General features: G+C 40.3%; 1 protein-coding gene across 3 annotated transcripts in view; it reads right to left on the reverse strand.

Annotated features, from left to right (window-relative positions):
• PRKD1 (protein kinase D1) overlaps positions 1-23,605 on the reverse strand; it is a 316,426-nt gene that overhangs the window by 78,096 nt on the left and 214,725 nt on the right. For all 3 annotated transcript variants that reach the window (XM_054027843.1, XM_054027842.1, XM_054027844.1), the window contains exon 3: positions 1,386-1,517. In XM_054027843.1, the coding sequence (XP_053883818.1) occupies positions 1,386-1,517 (132 nt within the window). The remainder of the gene's footprint in view (positions 1-1,385; positions 1,518-23,605) is intronic.

Genomic DNA, 23,605 nt, shown 5'->3' on the forward strand with positions numbered 1-23,605 from the left:
CAGGAAATAAGGCTCTCTTCTAACCCTCTCCTGCTGCTCTCTGGCCATGCTGTATCACAGGTCATTATAAGCATTTAAATGCTTATATATAAGCAATTCAGAGGGGAGTGAGATTAACCAGTAAGGACTCTGTTCAGCAATGAATACATTTCTAGGCAAATTCACACGCCTTTCTGATTTTCTGCCAGTGTATCCATCCCAACAACACCCGGAGTACAAATCATAAGACTCCAATAAGCCTAATGGCTTTGCATCATTACTTAATGTTAGGGAAGATAATGGAGACTCCAATAACAATTTTTAAAAAAGATTCAGGGCCAAAAACTGGACAAGAAAATGAGAAAAACAAATTTATTTTTCATTTATCAAAAAATTCTCCTTGATGGCTGGAGTAACCCTGGTCAGTGTAGCCCCCGCTGAAAACAATGAGCCATGCCTCTCAACCTGCCTAGGTTCAAATATGCAGTGTGCACCAAATACCGAAAATGAAGAAAACAAACAAAAAAAATTCATAGAGGAAAATTAACATGTGGGATCCACTTTTTAGTGCAAAAAATTCTGGCTATAATCTCAGATATTCTTCATTTTTTATGTAAATAATATTCAATAGCAAAAAGGGAATGAACACCAAATTAATGTGGAATATAGGGAACTTTGAGACCACATTGTGTGATTGTCCCTTGAAATGAATGCCATCCAATAGGTATGCAATGAGTTTTGTGCTTTTTTTTCATACACACACAACTCCTAGTAATTTTAACTGAGGGTGCATTTACATATTGACTAGCGAAATAGTAGTGGATTTACTTGACATAGTAGTATAGGAGATAGCACAAACCATGAAAATATTTACCTTCAAATCTTTAATCTGGGAATATTTAAATAAGGAAGCATTCTCTGTCACATGGCAAATACAAAATCAGAATTTCTGTTTGCTTATCAAAAGCCTTGTCTATATACAAAAGTTGCATTGTTATTGCTTATACCACCATAATTAAACCAATTTAAATAAACCAACTGAGTGTTCACACTGTTTTACTTGCACCAGTACAGCCCATATTGAATTAGAAACCATGGGTGAAATCCTGGATCCATGAAAATCAAACTCCCATTGACTTCAGTGAAGTCATGATTTTATTCTATATGTCTACCCAGCACTGTGCTGCATTGATTGTACTGCTTTGCTGTCTCAATAAGTATTCTGAAGTACCTTGGATTGGCTCCAGGCTTACTATATTCTGACCAGTTTCCACAATGCATTATGGGATGCCCCTTGGAGACCAGAAGAATAGTTCTGGTGCCCACACTATTTTGAGATACTGTCAAGCACAGAAGTGGCATGCTTGACTCACTGAGATTGGAAAGCAAATGCTAATGTAACTTACCTTCACACTTAAGTCCCTGACGCACAAGACCCCACAGCATTTCTCCACAGTGGTCACAGAAGGCTGGTGCTCGGTATGAATGAACAAACAGAGCATGGGGACGAATCTGAAAGTCTTCAAATGTGGCAGAAGCTGTAAAAACAAAAACATATCAAAGATAAAGCTAATTAATACCATAACTAATCTGTGTCATTACATGATATTTTATTGTAATAGATAATTTGATAATTTTTTCAGATATGATTGAAATATAATCATTGTTATCTTGAGTTTCTCTCTTGTGATCATTATTGTATATGGAATTATTCTTTATTCATGCAGAATTTAATTTATAGAAAGAGAAGTATGGATTCGCAATTGCTTGTAAATATCCCAAGGATAAAATGCTAGTAACTATCAGCCATACCAAAATGAATGTTAGAAAAATTTAAAAGTGTGCTTCCAAGTATATTTGCCAGTCCTTCAGATATACACTAAAGTTGCAGCTAACCTTTATACTTTCGTTTCCAACTTTTGTACTGCTTAGAATAATACTGATCTCTTACCAGAGCTATCATATTGACAACTATTAAAATCTGTGTATTTATGAAATGTTTGTTCGTAATATCTATTGAACTCATGTCCAAGCCTGTCATTTACATTATTTTAAAATCCTTCATTTTTATAGTATATCATAATGTATTTACCGAGGATTTTTTTTTAATTTTTAAATTGTTTTTAATGTTGTCATCAAAATTTAAAGGTGTGATTATTTGCCATTTTTTCATAATGGTTGTATGAGGTAGTTGCTACATTCATCCAGATTTATTAAGAGTCTCTCTGAGGCAATGGGATAAACAATATAATCTAGAATGAGTATTATCTGTTTTCTAGCAAAGACAAAGAATGATCAGTGCATTAAACCTTTGCCATAAATTAGCAAAGGATTCAACCAAATTTCAAGAAATTTTTCTAACCACTATTTTATAAGATTGCATCATTATGTGAAGATAGACACAAGCTAAGATACGTTGCATGGGAGCATTGTAGCCGCAAGTCATTATCAAACACGGAAAATGAAAGTGGATCAAGAAGGGCCACTGATGCAGACCATTTCTTAACAGGAAGCATATTACCATTTGCCCAGTCGAATGCTAAAAAAACCAAAAACAGTTACTAACCTTTCCATAACTGTTGTTCTTCGAGACGTGTTGCATGTGTCCATTCCAATGTAGGTATGTGCGTGCCCTGCTCAGTTCTGATACGTCTGTCACAAGGGACAGCGATGGATGGGGCCATGAGAACGGAATGCCCACGCAAACCACCAGCGGGTCCAGCCACCAACCAAGGGAGATGAGAACCGGGGGGAGGAACCATGAGGATCGTGTTCAGATGATGGGGTTTTGGTGAATACACCAAAGCTAGCCATGCCTGGAGAGGTCTGAGTTGAAGTTTCGCATACTGAACTACATAAGTACATGAGGTCATTTAACCCAAGAGCCTCAGGCAACTCCGTGTCATTATAATCAGGAATTCCTTGAGGTGCTCTATAAGCATCATGATTGCCTGAATCTGCCCTTCTGGGAGAAAGGCTCTGGTTTGGTCAGAGTTGAGCACCACTTCAATGAACTCTATCCTCTGTACCAGGGAAAGGGTAGATTTCTTCTTATTCATTAGTAGGCCTAGGTCCCAGAAGGTTGACTGGATGAGATGAATGCTGGACTCCACCTGAGCCCTAGTCCAGCCTCTGACCAGCCAGTCATCAAGGTAAGGGTAAACTTTAACCCCTTGCCTCCTTAGGAAGACCACTACGACCACCATGCACTTTGTAAACATGCATGGTGCTGCCGGTAACTGTTGAGCTGCCACAGGTCCAGGATAGATCTGAAACCTCCCTTGGCTTTCAGGATTAGAAAATAATGGGAGTAGAACCCTCAAGTCCTTAAATTCTGTGGAACCTCTTCCAAGGCTCTGCACCTCTTGAGCTTAGGGTGACCAGATGTCCCGAATTTATAGGGACAATACCAATTTTTGGGTCTTTTTCATAAGAAAAAGGCTCTTCTATTACCCCCCACCCCCGTCCTAATTTTTCACACTTGCTGTCTGGTCACCCTACCTGGGCTAGAAGTTACTCATGAGAAAGGTTCCTGAAGAGAGACAGGGAGGGGGATGGGGTGGGTAGAAGAGAATTGAATTGGAGGGTATATCCCACTTCTATTGTGCTTAGTACCCAAGGGTCTGTAATAATACAGGACCATGACCGAAGGAAGTGGAACAAGTGGTCCGCAAACAAAGTGCAGGTTGGATCCAAAGTCTCTGTGGCTGGTACGCTGTCCCCATGAGTCCCATCAAAAGACCTGCTTAGAGTGCCTGGAATGTCTTGGGGAAGCAGCATTGATGACGAGAGGACTGGGGTGGAGGTCTCTGCCTGAAGTCTCTGCTCCTCTTCCTCTGTGAGTCCTTCTGGGACAGTGGAGGAAAGAACCAGAAGGAAGGCTGGGGTGTATAAGATCAGGGACTTCAGAGTAGTCCTGGAATCCTAGAGGCCACGGAGCTTAGAGTCCATCTGCTCTGAAAAGAGCAAAGTGCCCTTAAAGAGAAGATCCCGGAGAGTCTGTTGGACCTCCTGTGGGAGGCCTGAGGATTGGAGCCAGGAACTTCTATGCATAACCACTGCAGAGGCCATGAACCTGGTTGCTGAATCCACAGCTTCCAGGATCCCTTGTAGGGAAGCCCTTGCTACAGACTTCCCCTCCTCCACCAAAGAGGAGAACTTGTGTCTGGCCTCTTGGGGCATCAAGTCCTTAAACATTAACAAGGAGTCCCAAATATTAAAGTCATAACCTGCTTGTTAGTTTGCAAAAGTGAGCTGCAAACCCCCAGTTGAGTAGTCCTTCCTCCCAAACAGGTCTAGCTTCTTAGAGTCTTTTTCCTTAGGGGTCACCCGTGGTAACCCAAGTCACTCTCACTCATTGGCAGCTGAGACTACCAAGGATACTGGGAGAGGATGAGTATGTAAAAATTCATATCCCTTAGTCAGGACAAAGTTCTTCTTTTTGGCCCTTTTGGCTGTGGGAGTAGGGATGCTGGGGTTTGCCATAGGGCTTTCATTGGGTCCCTGATGGCCTTGTTGAGGGGAAGGGCCACTCTTGACAGGCCCACTGTGGCCAAGATGTCCAACAAAGAGTGGGAGGAGTCCTTAACCTCCTCCCTCTGGATGCCCAGGTTTTGGACAACTCTCTTAAGAAGAGCCTTATTGTTGTCATGAGATCGTGCAATGTTAGCTCCTGCCACAGGCCTCATCAGGAGAAGAGGAGGAGGAATCCTGCACCAGCAGGGAGTACTGATCTTTGCCTTCGGCACCGGCTGGGTCACATGGTGTTGGCTCCTGGTAGTCAGTACCAGTCCGGTACTGGAGCCTGGATCAGGCTCTGCTCGAAGAGGCGGCAATACTCTTCCCTCAGAGGCCACCGAGTAGGAGCATCTCGATCGAGAACCCTGTGTAGGGAGAAACGCCAATGGGTTCCAGAAGGGCCACTGTACAGGCACCTGCTATTGTCTGATGATGAGGAATCTCTGTCTGGAGAACAGAGAGGAGCAGTTCCCACTTGTGCCAGTGACCAGTGCCAAGGCAGGGAAGACCAGGACTGGGCCATCATGACCAGCTCCCCCTTAGACAGCACTGAGGGTCTCGGTACCGAGCTATAGCCAGTATTCACATGTTCTTTTCTGCCCGCTGACACCAACACTATTGGCTCTTGTACCACTGGCAATGCCAGCACCGACAGCAGGAACAGGTCTCTAGCTGCAGCAAAAGTCTCCAGCGTGGATGGTACCGCCAAAGTGCTGGAACTGTGCTGACCCTCCAGTGCTGACAGATTGATCCGTGCCAGGCTCAGTGGCACCTTCAATGTGGCTGGAGTGAATGGCACTGCCTGAGTTGCTGGAGCCACAGAATGGCCCTGTGCAGGTCGCGCTCTGCTGCAGTCTCCAAGTCTGGCCATTCTAGGAGTTGGGGAACATCTTCTTCTGTTTCTTCCTCAGCACCGGAGATGGTGAACGGTGCCAAGGTTCTCAGATGGTGAAAGGAGTGCAAGCCCTCGGCACCAGTACCAAAGGAAACTCTGTTAAAACAGAGAAAGTCTAACAACTACAAAAGAAAAGTTAGCTAACTATGACTAAAACTATGCACAATAAAGTAGGCAACAAAGTCCGCTGAAGAAGATTTGTAAGAACAAGGACAGAGAAGTTCCAACAACTGTCCTGGATGGCAAGAAGGAACTGAGGGAGCATGGAAACACCAATGCACTATACGCCATTGCTATGGACGTGCGGCACCAGCAGGCACCAGAGCCAATCCGATGGATATCACTGAGGGAAAAATTTCTGACGGAGCGCGCGCGCGCACACACACACACACACACACACACACACACACACCCCTAAATTGGAATGGAGATGTGCAATCACTCAAAAATAGGAAGTTTCACAGAAAGATCAAAAATTTTCCTGCACTCGTAATTTCAAATCCTCTTGGGAAAGGTGCAACAATTCCAACTGTTGGAACAGCTACGATAGTTAGAATAATCATTTTGGGATTGGCTTAAACTATAGAATAGGCAGCTACAGTATATAAAGACATTTTGGTTCCAGATCATCAGCGTTCAGATGTTTAATTTGAATCAAAGATTTCTTTGGCCTCATTATAAGAGTGGGAGTGAAACTAACAATCTGAAGGATTGGGAAGAGGCTGTAAAGAGTACTACAGAGAGATGAGCCAGGGCCTTAGCAAAGACGTTATATCCCTGGAGGTGTGAACAAAATGGTGTATTTATATTTTAATCATACAATTAAAGCTACAAAAATGTCTTTTAAAGCTGCATGTGAGTGCTGACCACAGCACTAATCTGTGAATAATTTAATTGATCAGATATTGCATTCATAAATACTATGGGTATGGGCATTACATAAAACAGATAGATAAGATATGACAGACCTTAAAGCCTGTTTAATACAGGACTTAAACATATGCTTAAATCAACCCTGGTTCAGAACAGCACTTAAGCATGTGCTTAAATTCCATGGATGTGAACAGGATTGAGCACATGCTTAGATACTGTCCTGAATAGGAATATTTTCAGGAACCGGGGCCTAAATAATATATCACACGATGTCACGCTAATTTTTGATGGTTCAATCCAAATAAAGTCTTGAGACCCAATCCCTGCTGGGCCCATTCCTGTTCCTTTCATATTAATGGAGAGAGGACTGAAATACCAATCAAGGGGAGGTTTTACACTAGTTATAGAGCTGATTATAATAAAGGCCAGCTGCAATGAAGTCAGTTCTGTCTCTGTTTGAGGTTGCACCACTCAGGAAAAACATTTCTAAGAATTTCTACAGAGAAAGAGTGTTAGTTCTGTCTAATCACACCAGTTTTTAGATTTGGGAATTTGTATCACAGATCTTCATCATATCAAATCAAAAATGGGATCAAATGACTCACTATTATGGAATTAAACAAATCCTTTTTTCCACTTTACTCAACCCCAAACCCTAGAAATGTATTCCAGTCAAAAAACCTTTATCAATGGCGTGTCATTTGTTTTGTAGGGAGTTTCTAATTTCAGATTTACCTAATAGACTATGTAAAAAACAATTTAATATTCCAGGTGCAATAATTCCATCCTTCCTATAGTCAATCCAATAGGTTAGGACATCCTGATTCATAATTAAAATAGTTTTGAATGATTTAACATGGGCTGCAGATAAACAATATACATTTATTCAGATGCATTTCAGCTAACCAAGGTTTAAATCACCTAAGAAAAACAACTGCGGGGAGTTATTGCTCTAGGGTTTTTCAAAATAAAGTGGTCAATTCCATTGTTAAGTCAATGTTGGCCTTGGGCTATCCATAAACAAAAATAATCAAAATAAATTTTACGTTATTTAGCAGGCTCCTTCAAGAGTTTACTTTGGCTTGGAGTCAACATGAATTGGCATCTACACATCCAAAGTAAGAAACTGATCCTGAGATACATTCCATGCTGGCAACTCCATAGACTTTAGTGTGAGTTATACACTGTGGGATCAAGCCCTGAGACTTCAAAATGTATTTAAAATGTAACATTTTTCACTTTTCTTGGACCTATTGTACACAGTATAAACATAGGCACTAATACTTAAATTCTTAATTTTATAATGTAGTCATATTTTAGAAATAGACACACTGCATACTTTAGGTTCTAAATTCAACTATTTTAGGGAAACAAATTTTGTGTTAATAGGAATAATCTTTAAATGTTTGTATTGCCTGAAACATTCAGTTAAATCTGTGCCTGGTTTGATGGCCAGTGAGATATTACATTGGTCAAAGTAAATTTGCCTTCTGTGTCATCAGCCAGAATAAATAAGTAAATCAAAACTATTTTATATTGTCTATTGGGTTTGGACCTTAAACTATTACATAATCTAGCTGCCATATTCCAGTGGTTATTTCTCTAAATGTGGTATAGGCAGTTGGAAATGCAACAGCATTGTTGTTAACATATTAATAATCAAATTATTTATTACATGGAGAATTATGAATACCAAAATTGACTTAGACTCCAGTTCAGCAAAGCATTTAAGCATGTGCTAAAGTCCATCCCTATTCATCAAAATACATAAGCTCATGCTTAATTTAAAGTCCAACTGAAATCAATGGGACTTGAGCATGTATCTAAAGTTAAACACATGCTTAAGTGCTTTGTTGAGCAGGGATGGACTGCTAAATTGCAGGGCTTAGTGAGAAATTATTGTCTAGGCTCATTTGTGAATGATATTTTAGACAACAGATACAATGCAGAAAAGGCACAGCACAGACTTTGAACAATGCAATAACTTTTATTTATCACAGAATCATAGAATATTAGGGTTGGAAAAGACCTCAGGAGGTCATCTAGTTCAATCCCCTGCTCAAAAAGCAGGACCAACACCAACGAAATCATCCCAGCCAAGGCTTTGTCAAGCTGGGCCTTAAAAATCTCTAAGGCTGGAGATTCCAGCACCTCCCTAAGTAACCCATTCTAGTGCTTCACCACCCTCCTAGTGAAATAGTGTTTCCTAATATTCAATCTAGACCTCCCGCATTGCAACTTGAGACGATTGCTCTTTGTTCTGTCAGCTGCCACCACTGAGAACTCCATCCTCTTTGGAACCCCCATTCAGGTAGTTGAAGGCTGCTATCAAATCTCCTCTCACTCTTCTCTTCCGCAGACTAAATAACCCCAGTTCCCTCAGCTGCTCCTCGTAAGTCATGTGTCCCAGCTCCCTAATAGTCCAGCAGAGGGCAATGAAAATTATCTCCAATTTGTCCACATTCCTTCTGTAGAGGGGGGACCAAAACTGGACAAATTGTGATAGACCCAGACCAGTTGGGAACAGCAGAGTAGCAGAAGGGAAATATACTGGCCACTGGATAAGTAGTTTTCTGTTCCCTGAGTGACCAGAGCAGGGGCTGCTCCAGGCTAATAGAGCACCTGACTCCAATTAACCTGCTAAAAGTCAGGTGAGGCAGTTAAGCACCTGACTCTAATTAAGGCTCCTCTGATGCTATAAAAGGGCTCATTCCAGTCAAGCCAGGGAGCCAGAGGAGAGGAAGTGTGTGTGTGTGAGGAACTGGGAGCAAGAGGTGTGCAAGAAGCTGAGAGTGAGTAGGCATACTGCTGGAGGACAGAGAAGTACAAGCATTATCAGACATCAGGAGGAAGGTCCGGTGGTGAGGACAAAGAAGGTGTTGGGAGGAGGCCATGGGGAAGTAGCCCAGAGAGTTGTAGGTGTCGTGCAACTGTACCAGGAGGCACTCTAAACAGCTGCAGTCCACAGGGCCCTGGGCTGGAACCCGGAGTAGAGGGCAGGCCTGGGTTCCCCCCATACCTCCCAACTCCTGATCAAACACAGGAGGAATTGACCTGGACTATAGCTTCTACCAGAGGGGAAGGTCTCTGGACTGTTTCCTGACCCACAGGGTGAATCTGTGAAGCGAGCAAATCCGCCAATAAGCGCAGGACCCACCAAGGTAGAGGAGGAACTTTGTCACAAAATACTCCAGATGTGGCCTCACCAGTGCCGAATAGAGGGGAATAATCACTTCCTTCGATCTGCTGGCAATGCTCCTACTAATACAGCCCAATATGCTGTTGGCCTTCTTAGTTTGATAAGTTAATGAAAGAAAAAAATCATTTTTAGTTGTACCCAAAATTAGCTATTGATTTAAAATAAAATTGAAGAGTGTGACTGAAGTGAATCTGAAATTTAATTTTTCTATAAGCAGTTTTGCTACTGCTGTATTCAGTCCCACCTGCAATGGATAAACTGATGAAAAGTTTTGGTTGCTCAGTGTCATCCTCTCATTTTGTTTTTGTTTGTCAGTATTATCCTTGCTTTCTCCCAGGCTGACTCAAGTGGTAAAGAAAGAATTGACATCCCTCTACTAAAGCTGTAATTGATCCAGCTGGGGTCCCTGCAGATTAATTGACAGGTCATCATAGCTCATGCACTCAGCATAAAAATTGAGCTTTCTACCATTTACATAGTGATGGCCTACTCTATTTGTTGGTTAATTCAGACTGCAAGCAGAATATTAAACAGAACAATTTTATCTGTAACAAAGTTAAATGCAAAACATTATGTTAATGCAACATTAAGTGTTCAGAATTCAAATAAAAATAGTCAGGAAAAACAAATGTAAGCAGCAGTGAACTTGTTCTTGCTGCATGTCTGCAGTATTTTCTAATCACCCAATTCTCTAGTGAAGACACATTTATCATTCTGCAAGCTAGTTTCAGTAGGGGTTTAATCATGATCCAAGATCATGTTTTATGATGACCTCATTTTCCAGTGAAGACAAGCCCAAAAGGAGCAGGATTTTATTAGGTTCTTCCTTAAATTATAATAACTGTTCAAAAATGATTTTTCACTTGCTTGTAACTTTTAAAATTATTATTATATATATTTGCAGACACACATACATAGCAAAGGCTTAACATGGACTATTTACGTTCAAAGTTTCAACTTTCAGATTCCTCATTGTGTGCCTGTATGTAAAAATAAAAACTGGCTGGTGGTCAGAACAGAAAAATATTTAGGCTGAATGCCTCAATGCCTAAATACCTTTAAAAATATGAATCATTAACTCATAGTTAAGGATACAATTTAGTCACAGATTTAATGGATTCCGTGACTTTACAGGATATCCATGACTTCTTTGGCTTCAGCTGTTAGAGGCTGCAGCCAGGGCTGTGTTCTTCCCTGCCACCTCCTGGGCCGTGCCCCTCCTCCCCCCCACCTACACGGCTGTGCGGGGGCTGGGCTCCCTCCCATGGTTGTGGCTGCCAGCCTCCCCCCTCCCCCCCCCCCATAGAGCTCCAGCTGTCATTCCTCCCCGTCCCCACTTATTTTTTAGTAAAAGTCACAGACAGGCAACGTGCTTCCATGAATTTTTGTTTATTGCCCACAACTTGTCCGTGACTTTTACTAAAAGTAATCATGACAAAATCTTAACCTTGCTCACAGTAGTAAATGCTATGCTTGGTAATGTTGCAGGATTCAGTTCATAATAGGCTATTATTTAACTCAGAACTCATTTGTTGCCATCTATTCAAGCATCCCTAAGAAATTCTAAGCCATACTAAAACATGGACATTATAACAAGAACTTTGGGAAGGATTCATTCATCCAGTCATAATGATTAATGAATTTACACTTTTCTTTCATTATAGCAAAGCACAGGGAGACATTTTGTTCTTCATTGATATGACTTTTTGACAACCAGTGGAAGGCAAGTCCTCAGTTTGTATAAATTGTCAAAGCTCTGTTTACACCAGCTGAGGATCTGACCTTGGATTTCTGAGCTGGATTGGGGCTTATACTAAGCTTAACTTTAATGTTTGGGGCCCAATCATCTCATTCAATGGGCCTTCCATTGACTTCCATGGAAATTAAAAGTACACAGCTGACAGAATGACTGGGCCACTGTTTTATTCTCTGAATGGAAAAAGGAGAATTGATTTATACCAATTTTGTTTCTTTAAAGTTAATTTGTCCTGGTCCCTATTTAAATTCATTTATTAGCGATATGTACCATTTCAATATAACTAAATCTATACTTAGCTACTTGGGGGGAGGGCTAGCTCAGTGGTTTGAGCATTGACCTGCTAAACCCAGGGTTGTGAGTTTAATCCTTGAGGGGGCCACTTAAGGATCTGGGGCAAAATCAGTACTTGGTCCTGCTAGTGAAGGCAGAGGGCTAGACACAAGGTCCCTTCAAGTTCTAGGAGATGGGATATCTCCAATAATTTATACTGAGATAAGGAAACTCAGATGGGGAAAACTTCTGTCTCCTATGTATTCTGGACATTTATGTAAACACCTGTGAACAATGCAAATTTTGGTTACAAGGAAATTCCATAATGAAATTAATATCCTTATTTATCCACCACAGCTTTATGCCACTGAGGAATAAGCACTAAAATCTAGGAACTTAAATAGTTCAAAAATATTTACTCAATATATACATACATTTTTAATTTCTGAGAGGGAGAAGATTAATATTAATGAGTAGCCAATATATATGACTCGTATTTAACTTCTGTATTTCTGAAGTTCAATTTTAATATTCTTCTGTTAATTTTAGAGTGATTAGACAGTTTTAAAAATACAACCTATAAAGCAGAACAGACTTTGCATTCATTTGAAATCCAAACACAACATCCTTTCATTATGAATTTACCTGTTTTATACTCAAGGGAAAAATCAGCCCTAGCTTAGTTTATACGTTCAATCTCTGCTAATCGTAAAATTGCACTTCAGAGATAATCATTTAGCACAGGAAAACAAAGTGAATACTGTAATTAAAGTTCATTTAAGTTATGGATCCAAAATGGACATTGACTAGTCATATTAAAGAATTCAAATGACTGACAGTAAAGCAATAGCTTATAATATCTTACTGTTATAATCAGTCTGATTTGGATTAAAATCATATAGTAGACAAATTCACTAAACACAATGCCTCCATTACATTTATACTTGTTTCTCTCTGATTTACTATATTCACATTGGAGAATATTGGAACAGTTGTGCCCAGGCCGAAAAGCATTTCCATTTGGCTTGATAGCAGGTTCTAGTAGACTCTTTTCTACTGTGGTTAAGGATCACCTGATGGGGGCCAAACATGAGCATTCTATTTCCAACACCCACCCAAAACCCAGACCATGAGATGAAGTGAGCCTGAACTCAGGTGCTTGGTCTTCCCTCCATCTTGGGTTAGGAGATCTGAGAACGGGTGAATCCTGACTGGTGGATGGGCATATATTATTAAAATTTCCATGAACCAGAACTGCCTGGGCCAGTAGGGAGCAAGGAGAATGATGTTGGCTCTGTTGTGACTTATCTTCCCTATGACCTGTGGAAGCAGGGAAAGGGAAGGAAAGGCATATCTGAGGACATTTGTCCAAGACATCAGCAGAGCACTGCCATGGGAGTCTCAACCCATGGCTCCTTTGAATCAATATAGGGGGAGATTTCTATTCATTAGGGATGCAAAGAGGTCCCACAACAGAGTACCCCATTGTGACAACAGTGGTGGGAACAATCACCCTGGAGTTGATATGGTCCTTGCTTGGTCAATAGATTGAGTGGAGCCAAGCCTGTAGGCACTGTAAGTGGAGACATGTAGGTGCATGTGGCCTAACAATGAAAGGTACTGTGCACTGTGGTTCATGGTCTGTAAGTGATGTGTGAAATCAAGGTGCTCAGTGCATGAAACCTTTCTGAGAGGAGGAATTCTCTTGTATAAATCTAGTCCAGCCTCGCCCCTATATAGTTGATTGACCTTGTAGGTAACAAAACAGATTTTTCTTTGTTTATGCAAAAACCTAGGGCTGTTAAAAGTTGTATGAGAATCCTCGTTGCTGACCTGACCTCTTCATGAGATCGACTTACCAGGAACCAGTTGTCCAGGTATGGGAATACCATATAGCCCTGGCATCTCATCTGGGCTACTACCTCAGAGAAAATTTTTGTAAATACTCTGGGTGCTGTAACCACCCCAAAGGGGAGGACTCAAAACTGGAAGCGTTCCTGGTCTACCACAGAATGTAGAAACTTCCTGTGTGATTGGCAAATGTCCACATGGAAATATGTGTCTTTTATGTGGAGAGCAGTGAACCCTTCCTGAAGGCAGGGGAATGCACATGCCAAAATAATCATCCAGAACTTCAGTTTTCAAATAAAGATGTTGAATTGCCAAAGGACCAAGATGAGTCTCACTCTCCATCTTTTTTTGGAAATTAGGAAATTCAAGAAGTAAAATTCTCTCCCATAGTAATGAGGTGAGATATGCTCTATGGCCCCTGGGTGTAAGAGGCAGTCCACTTTCTATTGAAGAATTACATTGTGAAAGTGTTCCCTGAAGAGGGATCAGGAAAGCAGTTTGTGAGGTGGAAATGAGAGAAACTCTATGGACTGTCCCTGGTGTATAATCTCCAGAACCCAACTGTTCATAGTGATTTTGTTCCAGTTGTGGGCAAAGAGTGCAAGATGGCCCCAAAAGTAACAGGGGATGAGGTGGTTGGGATCAGTGGTGGTACAGGGGTCTCAATCAATATGTCAAAAGTGTCTTTTTATTGGTGATTGAGAATGAGTAGAGGCTGTGGCAGCAGCTAGGGCCCAGAAGCAAGGCCTCTGAATCTTCTGACATTTGCGCGGTGGCTTGTCTTTGTGTTGGTAAAAAGGTGCATGAGAAGGGGGTGGCCTCAGTCTATAGGGTTGCCACTAGTATTTCCTCCTGAGGGGTCGAAGTATAAATCACCAGGGAACACAGAGTCAATCTTGAGGCTTTTAATGAGTATCATCAGGGAATCATCTGTTTTCTCATCAAAGAGATTTGACTCACCATAACGGAGGTCCTGGATGGTGTTCTGGACCTATTTAGGAAACTTGATGATTGCAGCCAGGAGTCCCTCCTCGTGACAAGATCAGTGGCCAAATTTCTGGATTCCATACCTGCCACATCGAGTGCATGTCTGCCACTTCTGCAGGGCTGCCTTTGCCAATAGCCTTTGCCAATCCTCTCATCTAGAAGAGAGTGAAACTGGGTCCTGTTCTCTGTGGGAAGCTTGTCTGTAAAGTCTGCAAGCCTGGAATAGGTATTAAAATCATATTTCACTAACAATGCTTGGTAGTTAGTGACACAAAATTGCAGGCCTGTGGAGGAGGAGACCTTCCTCCACAGGAAGTCCAGTCTTAGAGCCTGTCCTTATCTGCCAGGGTAGCCTTTTGATAGTGTGACCTGTGGATTGAGATCCACCTCTTCCTCCTCATACACCAACGGAACTGGTGGGTGAGAAGGAGAGGAGCAGTATAACTTTGGAGAGGGGCCAAGATGCCTGCCATAAGAATCCCATGGACTCCAATGAGGCCAAAAAGAGGGATCGACTGGTTGCAGGGGACCCCTGGAAATCGGTAAGGTGGCGGAACGGCAAGCATAACCCTTCAACTGTCTAATGGGGCTTAATTGCCTCTGCAGAGATTCTGGTTCAGCGATCTCCTCTGATTCATCTGAGTCTGAGAACTGCTCTGTTGGCAGTGGCTCAGTCATCACCAGGGCACTCCTGCTGGATGGTTGGAGGTCAGAAGGCTCCTGGAACAGTGACGTGGGCACCTCCTCTGGAATAAGGAAATCCCTTAGGAGGGATGGGCCAGAAAGAAATGGAAACTGCAGATAAGGAAGAAATATATCCTCCAGTGTTATATAAGTCTTGGTATGTCCTGGTGTCTGAGGGGTCCCGCAGTTAATTCTGATGGATCCAGTGCAACAGCAGTAACTGGACAGTCTTTAGATACGGTGGTACTGACAATGGGTCTGGATTAGCACTCAGACAGAAGTGTTGAGTATCTATCCTTATGCTTCAGTACCAAGGCGACAGAACTGGCGGATCTTTCTTTTTATGTATTCCTTGGCAGTGGGAGACTTCACTGGAGTCGGGTCCTTAGGTTCCGCTTGTAACATTTTACCCAACCTGGACCGGATTGGGGAGGAAACACGTTTTTTATGGACGGTCCTCAATGGATATCTGTTCTTGTGCTCATGAGAGTGCCCTCTACTCTCATGGAAAGCCCTGGGAGAAGAATCCTTGGGCTTAGATGTTGATGGCTCCGCTCTAAAGTAGGTGCTTGAAGGGGTACAGCTAGGCAGTTGAGGCCAATGCACAGTGGGGTCTCTCTGATCTGGATAGGAGAGGAGCCTCAAAGTCTTCTCCATCAGGTGCTTCTGTAGATGAAGAAAGGAGCAACAGATATTGCACTTTTCAGAGATATGTGCCTCATCCAGACAGTACAAGCAGCATTGATGTTTGTCACTGATGGAGAAAGGTTGAGGGCAGGAGACACAATTCTTGAATCCCAGGACTCTGGGCGTCATCTCAGAGCTGGGGGGAGGGGTTCCCCAACCAGGAAGAAATATTCTAACTCTTAAACTACTAATCTAAGAATATAACTATTTACAAATGCTTTCTATAGAGGTTATACTACAAAGTGAACAAGAACACAACTACAACTCAGGCTATGCAGCAGTAAGGAGGAACTGGTGAGGCATTGACATGTGCTGACAATTGGAACCTTGATCAGAAGCACAAGGAGAGCTACTGTGCATGTGCGTTCCAACAGACACAGCTTTGAAGAACTTCCAGATTCGGGCACATGGTGTGCACGTGTACCCAGTGGAAGGAATACACATAGGGACTGGTTTCAGAGGGGTAGCTGTGTTAGTCTGTATCAGCAAAAACAACAAGGAGTCCTTGTGTCACCTTAGAGACTAACACATTTATTTGGGCATAAGCTTTCGTGGGCTATAACCCACCTCATCAGATGCAGGGAGTGGAAAATACAGTAGGCAGGTATAAATACACAGCACATGAAAAGATGGGAGTTGCCTTACTGAGTGTGTGTGTGGGGGGGTCAGTGCTAACGAGGCCAATTCAATCATGGTAGATGTGGCCCATTCTCAACAGCTGACAAGAAGGAGTGAGTATCAACAGAGGGAAAATTATTTTTTGTAGTGACCCAGCCACTCCCAGTCTTTATTCAGGCCTAATTTGATGGTGTCAAGTTTGCAAATTAATTCCAGTTCTGCAGTTTCTTGTTGAAGTCTGTTTCTGAAGTTTTGTTGTTGTTGAAGAATTGCCACTTTTAAAGTCTATTATTGAGTGTCCAGATTGACAGAGCCAGAAGGGTACCAAGAGGTCACCTACTACAGGACAGACCTCTGATGAGGTGGGTTATAGCCCTCAAAGTACTGTACAAAGACAGAAGCCACATACGATGCAATGTAGCCACATCCATGTTTTATATAAAGTGGGGGTAGGGGGGGAGGCTAAATATCTCTTTTGAAATTCTAATAGAGGGAACAGAAAATGCATTTATCATTTCACAAAAATGTGTTTGTATTCATATGGACCTTTGTTTTCTGCGATGAATTCTTTTTGCATTATAAGATAAGCACTTGATGTGGATTCAACATGCTAATCTGATGATACTGCCATAGTTAAAGGGCAAATATGTAATGAAATATCTATTAAAAAAAATAGAGGACAGCATGTATCATGAGCTCTAAGTTTGGCTCAGGACTTCAAAGCCTTCCCCTCAAATGAGAAAGGGTCAATTAAAGAGTAGGCTGCTGAAGTACAGTACTGGAATGATCTATTCAGCTATTTCTGAAAGGGATTTATTATAGTAGATCAAAATGGTCATACACAAAACACTTCAAAACAGAGGGACTCTGATGTATATCATACTAGACAGAAGGCAAAAAAAAAACAAATGAAAAAATGAAAGATGGCATGCTTGAGCCTGGCAAAAAATAAGATGTGGTTTAAGCAAACCTTGGGTGCAGCAGACAGTTTGTCTACTGCATAATCAGAAATAAAAATATGGAGCTAATTACAGCTACTTTGGAAATAGACAGACATTATTTTAAACACTAATTGAAATGGAACTCACCCTTCAACTCTACCATCCTTTCCCAAACCTGCTGTAAAATATATTGCCAAAATCATATCATATATATATACTTGTTCTTCCTCTGTCCATATAGAAATCAAAGTTCAAAGTTATCAGTGTTACACTGATGTAACTTTAAAAATGTCTACTTTGCTGAAACTTTAATCTTAAAAATATGAATTGATTAATTTTATTATTGAGTACCCTATTAACCCCAGACCACTCAGATGCTGCTTGATACACTTTTAGAGTACAGCTAAAAAATCCAGCAACATAAAAACAGACAAAATATTTCAAAATTCTATGACTTCATTCCTAAAACATAAAAAAGATAGTCTTCCATCCTCTTCTATCTACAAAGTGATCTGTAAGTGGTTATAATTGAAAAGTAGTGTTTTAAGTTTTTTTTTTTTTTTTTTTAATGCGTGGAAATGAGCTAAAGGAGAATGAAATCTACAACATAAGGCAGTTCCAGCATCTGTCAGCTTGAAGTGCAACAACGAAACCCCCCAAAAGTGGGTAGCGCCGACACCTACCAGAATGAGGCTCAATAATTTTCAAACAAATCTACATTAATAAGGCAAATAAAAGCCTTATTTAGGTCTTATTATACTAAAAGTATACTATGCATATTTTTCAAAATATCAAAACATTAACCTCCCACCAACAGAAATACTTTACTCTCTAAGCAACCATACCATCTTCTGGTTGACTAGTCTATTCTAGAGATGGCTGCAGGCAATCACTACAGGGAGGGATCTAGACACATCTACAACTTCCTTTAGTAACGGGAGGAACAGCTCATACTGTTTTGTATCAAAATCTTAAGGTCTGGTATGACCAAGGAAGCCAGATGGCTAAATTATTAATCCATTGCATACCCCAGAGCACCATGTTTTATCAATTCCAAAAGAAGGACAAATCAATGACTACCACCTATCCTTGACGTAACTGGTGTCAAGGAACACTGAAGCTGAAAAAACAACTACTTTCTTAACTGCTTGCACTAAAAATGGAAGACTATTGACAGGGAAATAATAGACAAGCACATTTTTGAAGTGAGGAGGGAATGATCCTCTACATGTGTGAAGATGGTCTGCACCCTTTCTTAACAAAATGAATCACCAATAAATCGGTTAGCAATGGCCACACAACCACCTCACTGATTTAAAGAAGTTAGGATGAAGAGGAGATGGAGAGGATTCCAAGGCTCATACACATTCACATGCATACTCATACACATTCAGAGGAAAACTTGCCTGGAGGCAGTCTATCTTTCCTACAGATAACACAGCAAACTCCTTGTGATGATCAACTGAAAGAACTACTAATGGGGAGAAGCAGTCTGGTTAATCAGACTATGTTAGCCAAAAGAGTTTAGGTGGGTAGTTCTTGACACAGTCGTGGGTGAGGACAAATAAAGTGTCTACCTCCAACACAGCTTCTTTGTTCACGCACATGAAATCCTTGTATAAAAGACTGGAAACCAGAAATCTCCTCAACACTACTTCAATCTCCAACTAACATATTCCAATTCCTGTGTATCACCGCTAACCAACAGCTGTCTCCAGGCATAGAAGACAACCAGCATACTGCAAAGGACCAAGGAACTAAGAATCCCCTCAATGGCCAATAGCTGTTGATGAGTTGATATGGCTACCTCGCTGGTGGGGTAGTCCAAATACAGTATTAATTTTCAGTTTAAACTGATGTTTACCAAAAAAATCCCGGGTTTTACAAAAAGTATTATTCATTTTTTTCTGATTTTCACCCTATTTTTGTATCATTCAAATGTATAAAAATAACTTGTTTTATTAGTAAAATAAAATTTATTGCATGAGACATATGTATTATGATAATACATTAGTCTGTGAGTATACGTAAAGCTGCCTGTTGAAGTAAGGCTATGAATTAGTCTAGAAGATCCACACGATAAACAAACAAACACGCAAGCAAGCTCTGAAGTGCACGCACATCTGAACGTACTGATGAATCTCACACCCACCACATAAACATTTCAAGCTGTTGGCAGATAACGGTTTAAAGATTTGACACACTAAAATGGGAAGAAAACAAAAATCAGTATCAGAATATGTTTCAGAACACAAGAAAGTATTCGAAAGTTTAAAAAAAAAAAACAGGAGAAAAGGATGAAGCTGAGTGTATACACTGCAAATGATGTGGCCCAATTATTAAATGTAAATATTTACCGGTTAATAGTTCTAAGCCTACAACAATAAGCTATTTATTCAAATGAAAAGTTTTATTTGGGGATTAGAGATATATTGTTTTCTTAAACTCAGAGATGGCATTGTGTTTTGAGTTCTGTTTTAGTTCTGCAGCAAACCACACTGATGAACCAAATTAAAATCATTAATCTACTGAATACTTTTCCCCTCTGTCTTTCCATCCACCAAAATAAATCCCGATATTTACCTACAAAATTATTAATAGTTTTTTATACTGATTTTCACCTGTTTTTGCTGTGGTAATAAATACTGATAAATTCCCAGGAACAATTAAATAACATAAAAACTGAAAACGAAGGGCCCTAACTATACGTCAGGACACTGCCGAGAGCCATAGAATTCATTATTCTCCATGGGCAGCCATGGTGGCTAATTTGCAGGAGTACAGTAGAAGGCTATATAACACCCAATAGGGTGGATTCTGAGCACTCTAATCAGAGCATACCTAAAGACAAGGTAAGGAATATGGCAAGTCCTGAGGGAATTCTCCTCAATGTTCCAAGTCATCCTTGCTTCCAGAAAGACATAATGAATCAGCAGTACATTATAATTTAAACATATTTTCAGGACAAAGATAAAAGCTTTTTAAGGCAGTATTGCAAAGCCCAGGTGATTTATCAATAAGCATTGCAAATTAGGATTTTCATGTTGCAATAATCTTACAATGGTATGTAGCTCAATATATTTTAGAGTGTAATAATGAAAAGAAAGGTATAATATAATGTGCAATATATATTTATTTACATAAGATGATATATGTGCATTATTGACAAACATTCTGTATTTATTTTGGGATAGAACAAGAAACTCAGTAACATGAAAGAAAAATATCCTCAAAGTTATCAATAAATTTTGCAAGTAAATTCTTACAGTAGCTGTAGGACTTAGATGGATAAGTGATAGTTTGAGTGGGACAAGTGCTAATATAAAGCAGTGTAAAATTTATAACAAGAGAGAATTTTGCAAATGTGTGCTTAATTAGACATAGCACAGCCATCCAGGAAAAAATATTTTCTGACCAATTACATTTTCTTTTATGACCTTGTTCATTTTTTTTCCAGTTGGAATTGAACTATGACTTAGTTACTTCTCTCCCCTGTTTATCCTTGACTATAACTTGGAACTTTGATTCCCCAGTTTGTCTACAATAAACTGAATCTTTTCATTATTTTATGTGTTAATATAAATGCCCATCTTGCATTTATAAAGTTGGTGCAAACAACTGCTTTTCAAAGTAACTTAGTGCAAAGTAACTTAGTGATGCAGCTGCTTTACCACTACCTTGGATTATTTTATCTAAGTTACCGAATAATTAGTTGATTACTTCTTAGCCAATATGTTTATAGAACTCAGAACATTTCACTAACATGGTAAATATCTGAAATTTTACACAGAGGTGAATTAAGGCAACAAGAACTTTAATGATTAAGTCTGTGCATTGAACCAGGTTTCTAAGTCCCAATCTTTTGGTCAACATAGAACATTGTAATCCACACATTCATGATATCTAAACTTGATAACTGCAGCTCAGATTTAGGACTCAAACCACATACACTAAGAAAGCTCAAATTAGTACAAATCAAAGTAGCCCTTCTGCTTAGCACACAGGACACTAATACATCCTCTCTCTGTATTGGCTCCCCAATTAATAAAGTTCACAATATCTACACCTCTTTATAAGTGATCATGAACTTCCATGAATATCTATACTCCCTTAGAACTGTGGAAGAGTTGACCCAAATGGGGAGGATTGTGATTGCAGGAGACAGAACTTTCACAGGACATTGGACTAGACTATAGAGCTCATTTCTGCAAGTGATAAGACCTGACCACTATCAAAACTAAATACCTAATTCCATACTCCAATTTAGCTTTCCTCCAGTAAGTGTTTTCTACATCTAGGCATATCTCATCAGATAAGTTCTCAACCACTACAGGGGCCTAGGGCATTGGTATACCTCGGTCTCTCATATTCTTTGCCTCTGGCACATAATAGTTTAGTCTCCAGAGGGCTGTAATACTTTGGTCTAATCCAGGTTATTAGGCTCATTACAGGGGTAACTGGGTGGGGTTTAGTGGCCTATGTTGTGTAGGAGGTCAGACTAGATGTACTGGGGTCCCTTCTGGCCTTAAACTCTATGGACATGTCTACACTACAGGCAGTACAGTGGCACGGCTACTGTGCAGCAGTTATGGCACTGTAGTGCTGTAGCATAGACATTTCCTACAGAGACAGATGGGTTTTTTTGTATCTGTAAGAACTCCAATTCCCCAAGCAACAGAACCTAGTTCAACAAAAGCATTCCTCTGTCAACCAAGCTACGTCTACAGTGTGTGTTACGTCACCACAGGTACAGTGCTCAGGGATCTTTTGCATCGCTGAGTGCCGTAGCTATCTCAACCTAACTTTTAAGTGTAGACCACGCCTATGACTTATTTAAGTTATTAACACAGACACACACAACACACACACAAACAAAACCCTAATGAATTAATCAAGTTAATTCTCCTAAGGTATGCAAAGGAAAAGACAAGATATTATTATTTATATTTTAAATATTTAGAAAACATGATGGAGGGTCAGACAGACAGATAGAAACACATAAAGACCAAAATAACAAACCCTGATTTCACCAATATCTTGTGGAAGGAAGGGAGATGGTATTGGAGATGAGGGATTTTTGTAAAATTTCAAATATTGCAAATATTTGATGCAGCCTTTACTCATGAAATAGTAATGAAATAAAAATGGTAGCACCTTATCTTTTCCAGAATTAGAATGCAAGAAAAAATGTTTTTTAAAAAGGTTACATATTTGGAGTTCCCCTCAATGAAAATTCACCATCATACAATAATTTCGCCTACAAATAAAAATCTCATTTTTTTCTAAAATGTACTGCAAAGTTTCAGAATGCAAACTGACATTACCAATAATTACCTACTCTTTTAGCTTTAAACTGACTCATAAGAGTTTGATATGAGTAAGACATGATTAGAGTTCAAAAAGGCTTGTTTAAAAATGTCAAGAGAATTCTGCTCCTCATAAAGAAATATTCCACTTTCCCTCTTACAAGCTACATATGCAAATTTTTGTGCTTATTTTCACACTTCTCTGTTGCTGAAATAATCATAAGAACCAAACAATACACTAAATCATCTACACAAGAATAACTGGCACTGCCTATATTTTTGCAATAGTAGTTCAAGCAAAGTTGACAGGTTAAGTGATTCCCTATTGACATTAACCTATCAAGCATCACTTTCCAGTGTATAATGGTGATGCCAGCTAAACTTGCAGTTTTGGGGTTATGACTAGAATGATGCTGATGGTGCTGGTGGAATGCCTACTCCTCTTCTAACCTTCCTTCCTTCCCTCCTCTCCCCTACTCCCAACCACTCTTCCTGCTGTGGAAAAAGAAACACTGCTAGAAGCAGAACAAAGCAGAAGGGGGTAAAATGCACCTGGGTGCAGAGGAAGAAAGACATCTGCATCCACAAGGTAGCAACAATGGCAGCCCCTGGTAGTCATGAAAGAAACATTAAACATAACAAACAACAACAACACTGTTGAGTCCCTGATGCTCCAGACATACAGGCATCTATTTTACAAAACACAAATCTTATGAATGACCAGTTATTCATTTCACGTGACGAGGGGCGAGGGGAACACATAGCGACAAAGGAGTAGATAAAGAACAAATCAATGTAGCTTTCTGCTTCAATGCCTTCTATGTACTGAAAAATGCTTTGGAGTGATTTTAAGGACAAGAAGTGCAACTTATGCATTTTACTCACAGTAATTGTCAGATATTCAATTTTATGAACTCTTTGATTTGATGAACTTCTCCATCCGCACATCAGGGGCTCTTGGGACACAACATTGTAATACGCTATTTGGAAAGGGGGCAGAATTAACATTGGCAGCAGTGTAACACTCCCTCAAGTATT

This window comes from Malaclemys terrapin, chromosome 4 (genome assembly GCF_027887155.1).
Source record: "Malaclemys terrapin pileata isolate rMalTer1 chromosome 4, rMalTer1.hap1, whole genome shotgun sequence".
Classification (NCBI taxonomy): Eukaryota; Metazoa; Chordata; order Testudines; family Emydidae; genus Malaclemys; species Malaclemys terrapin.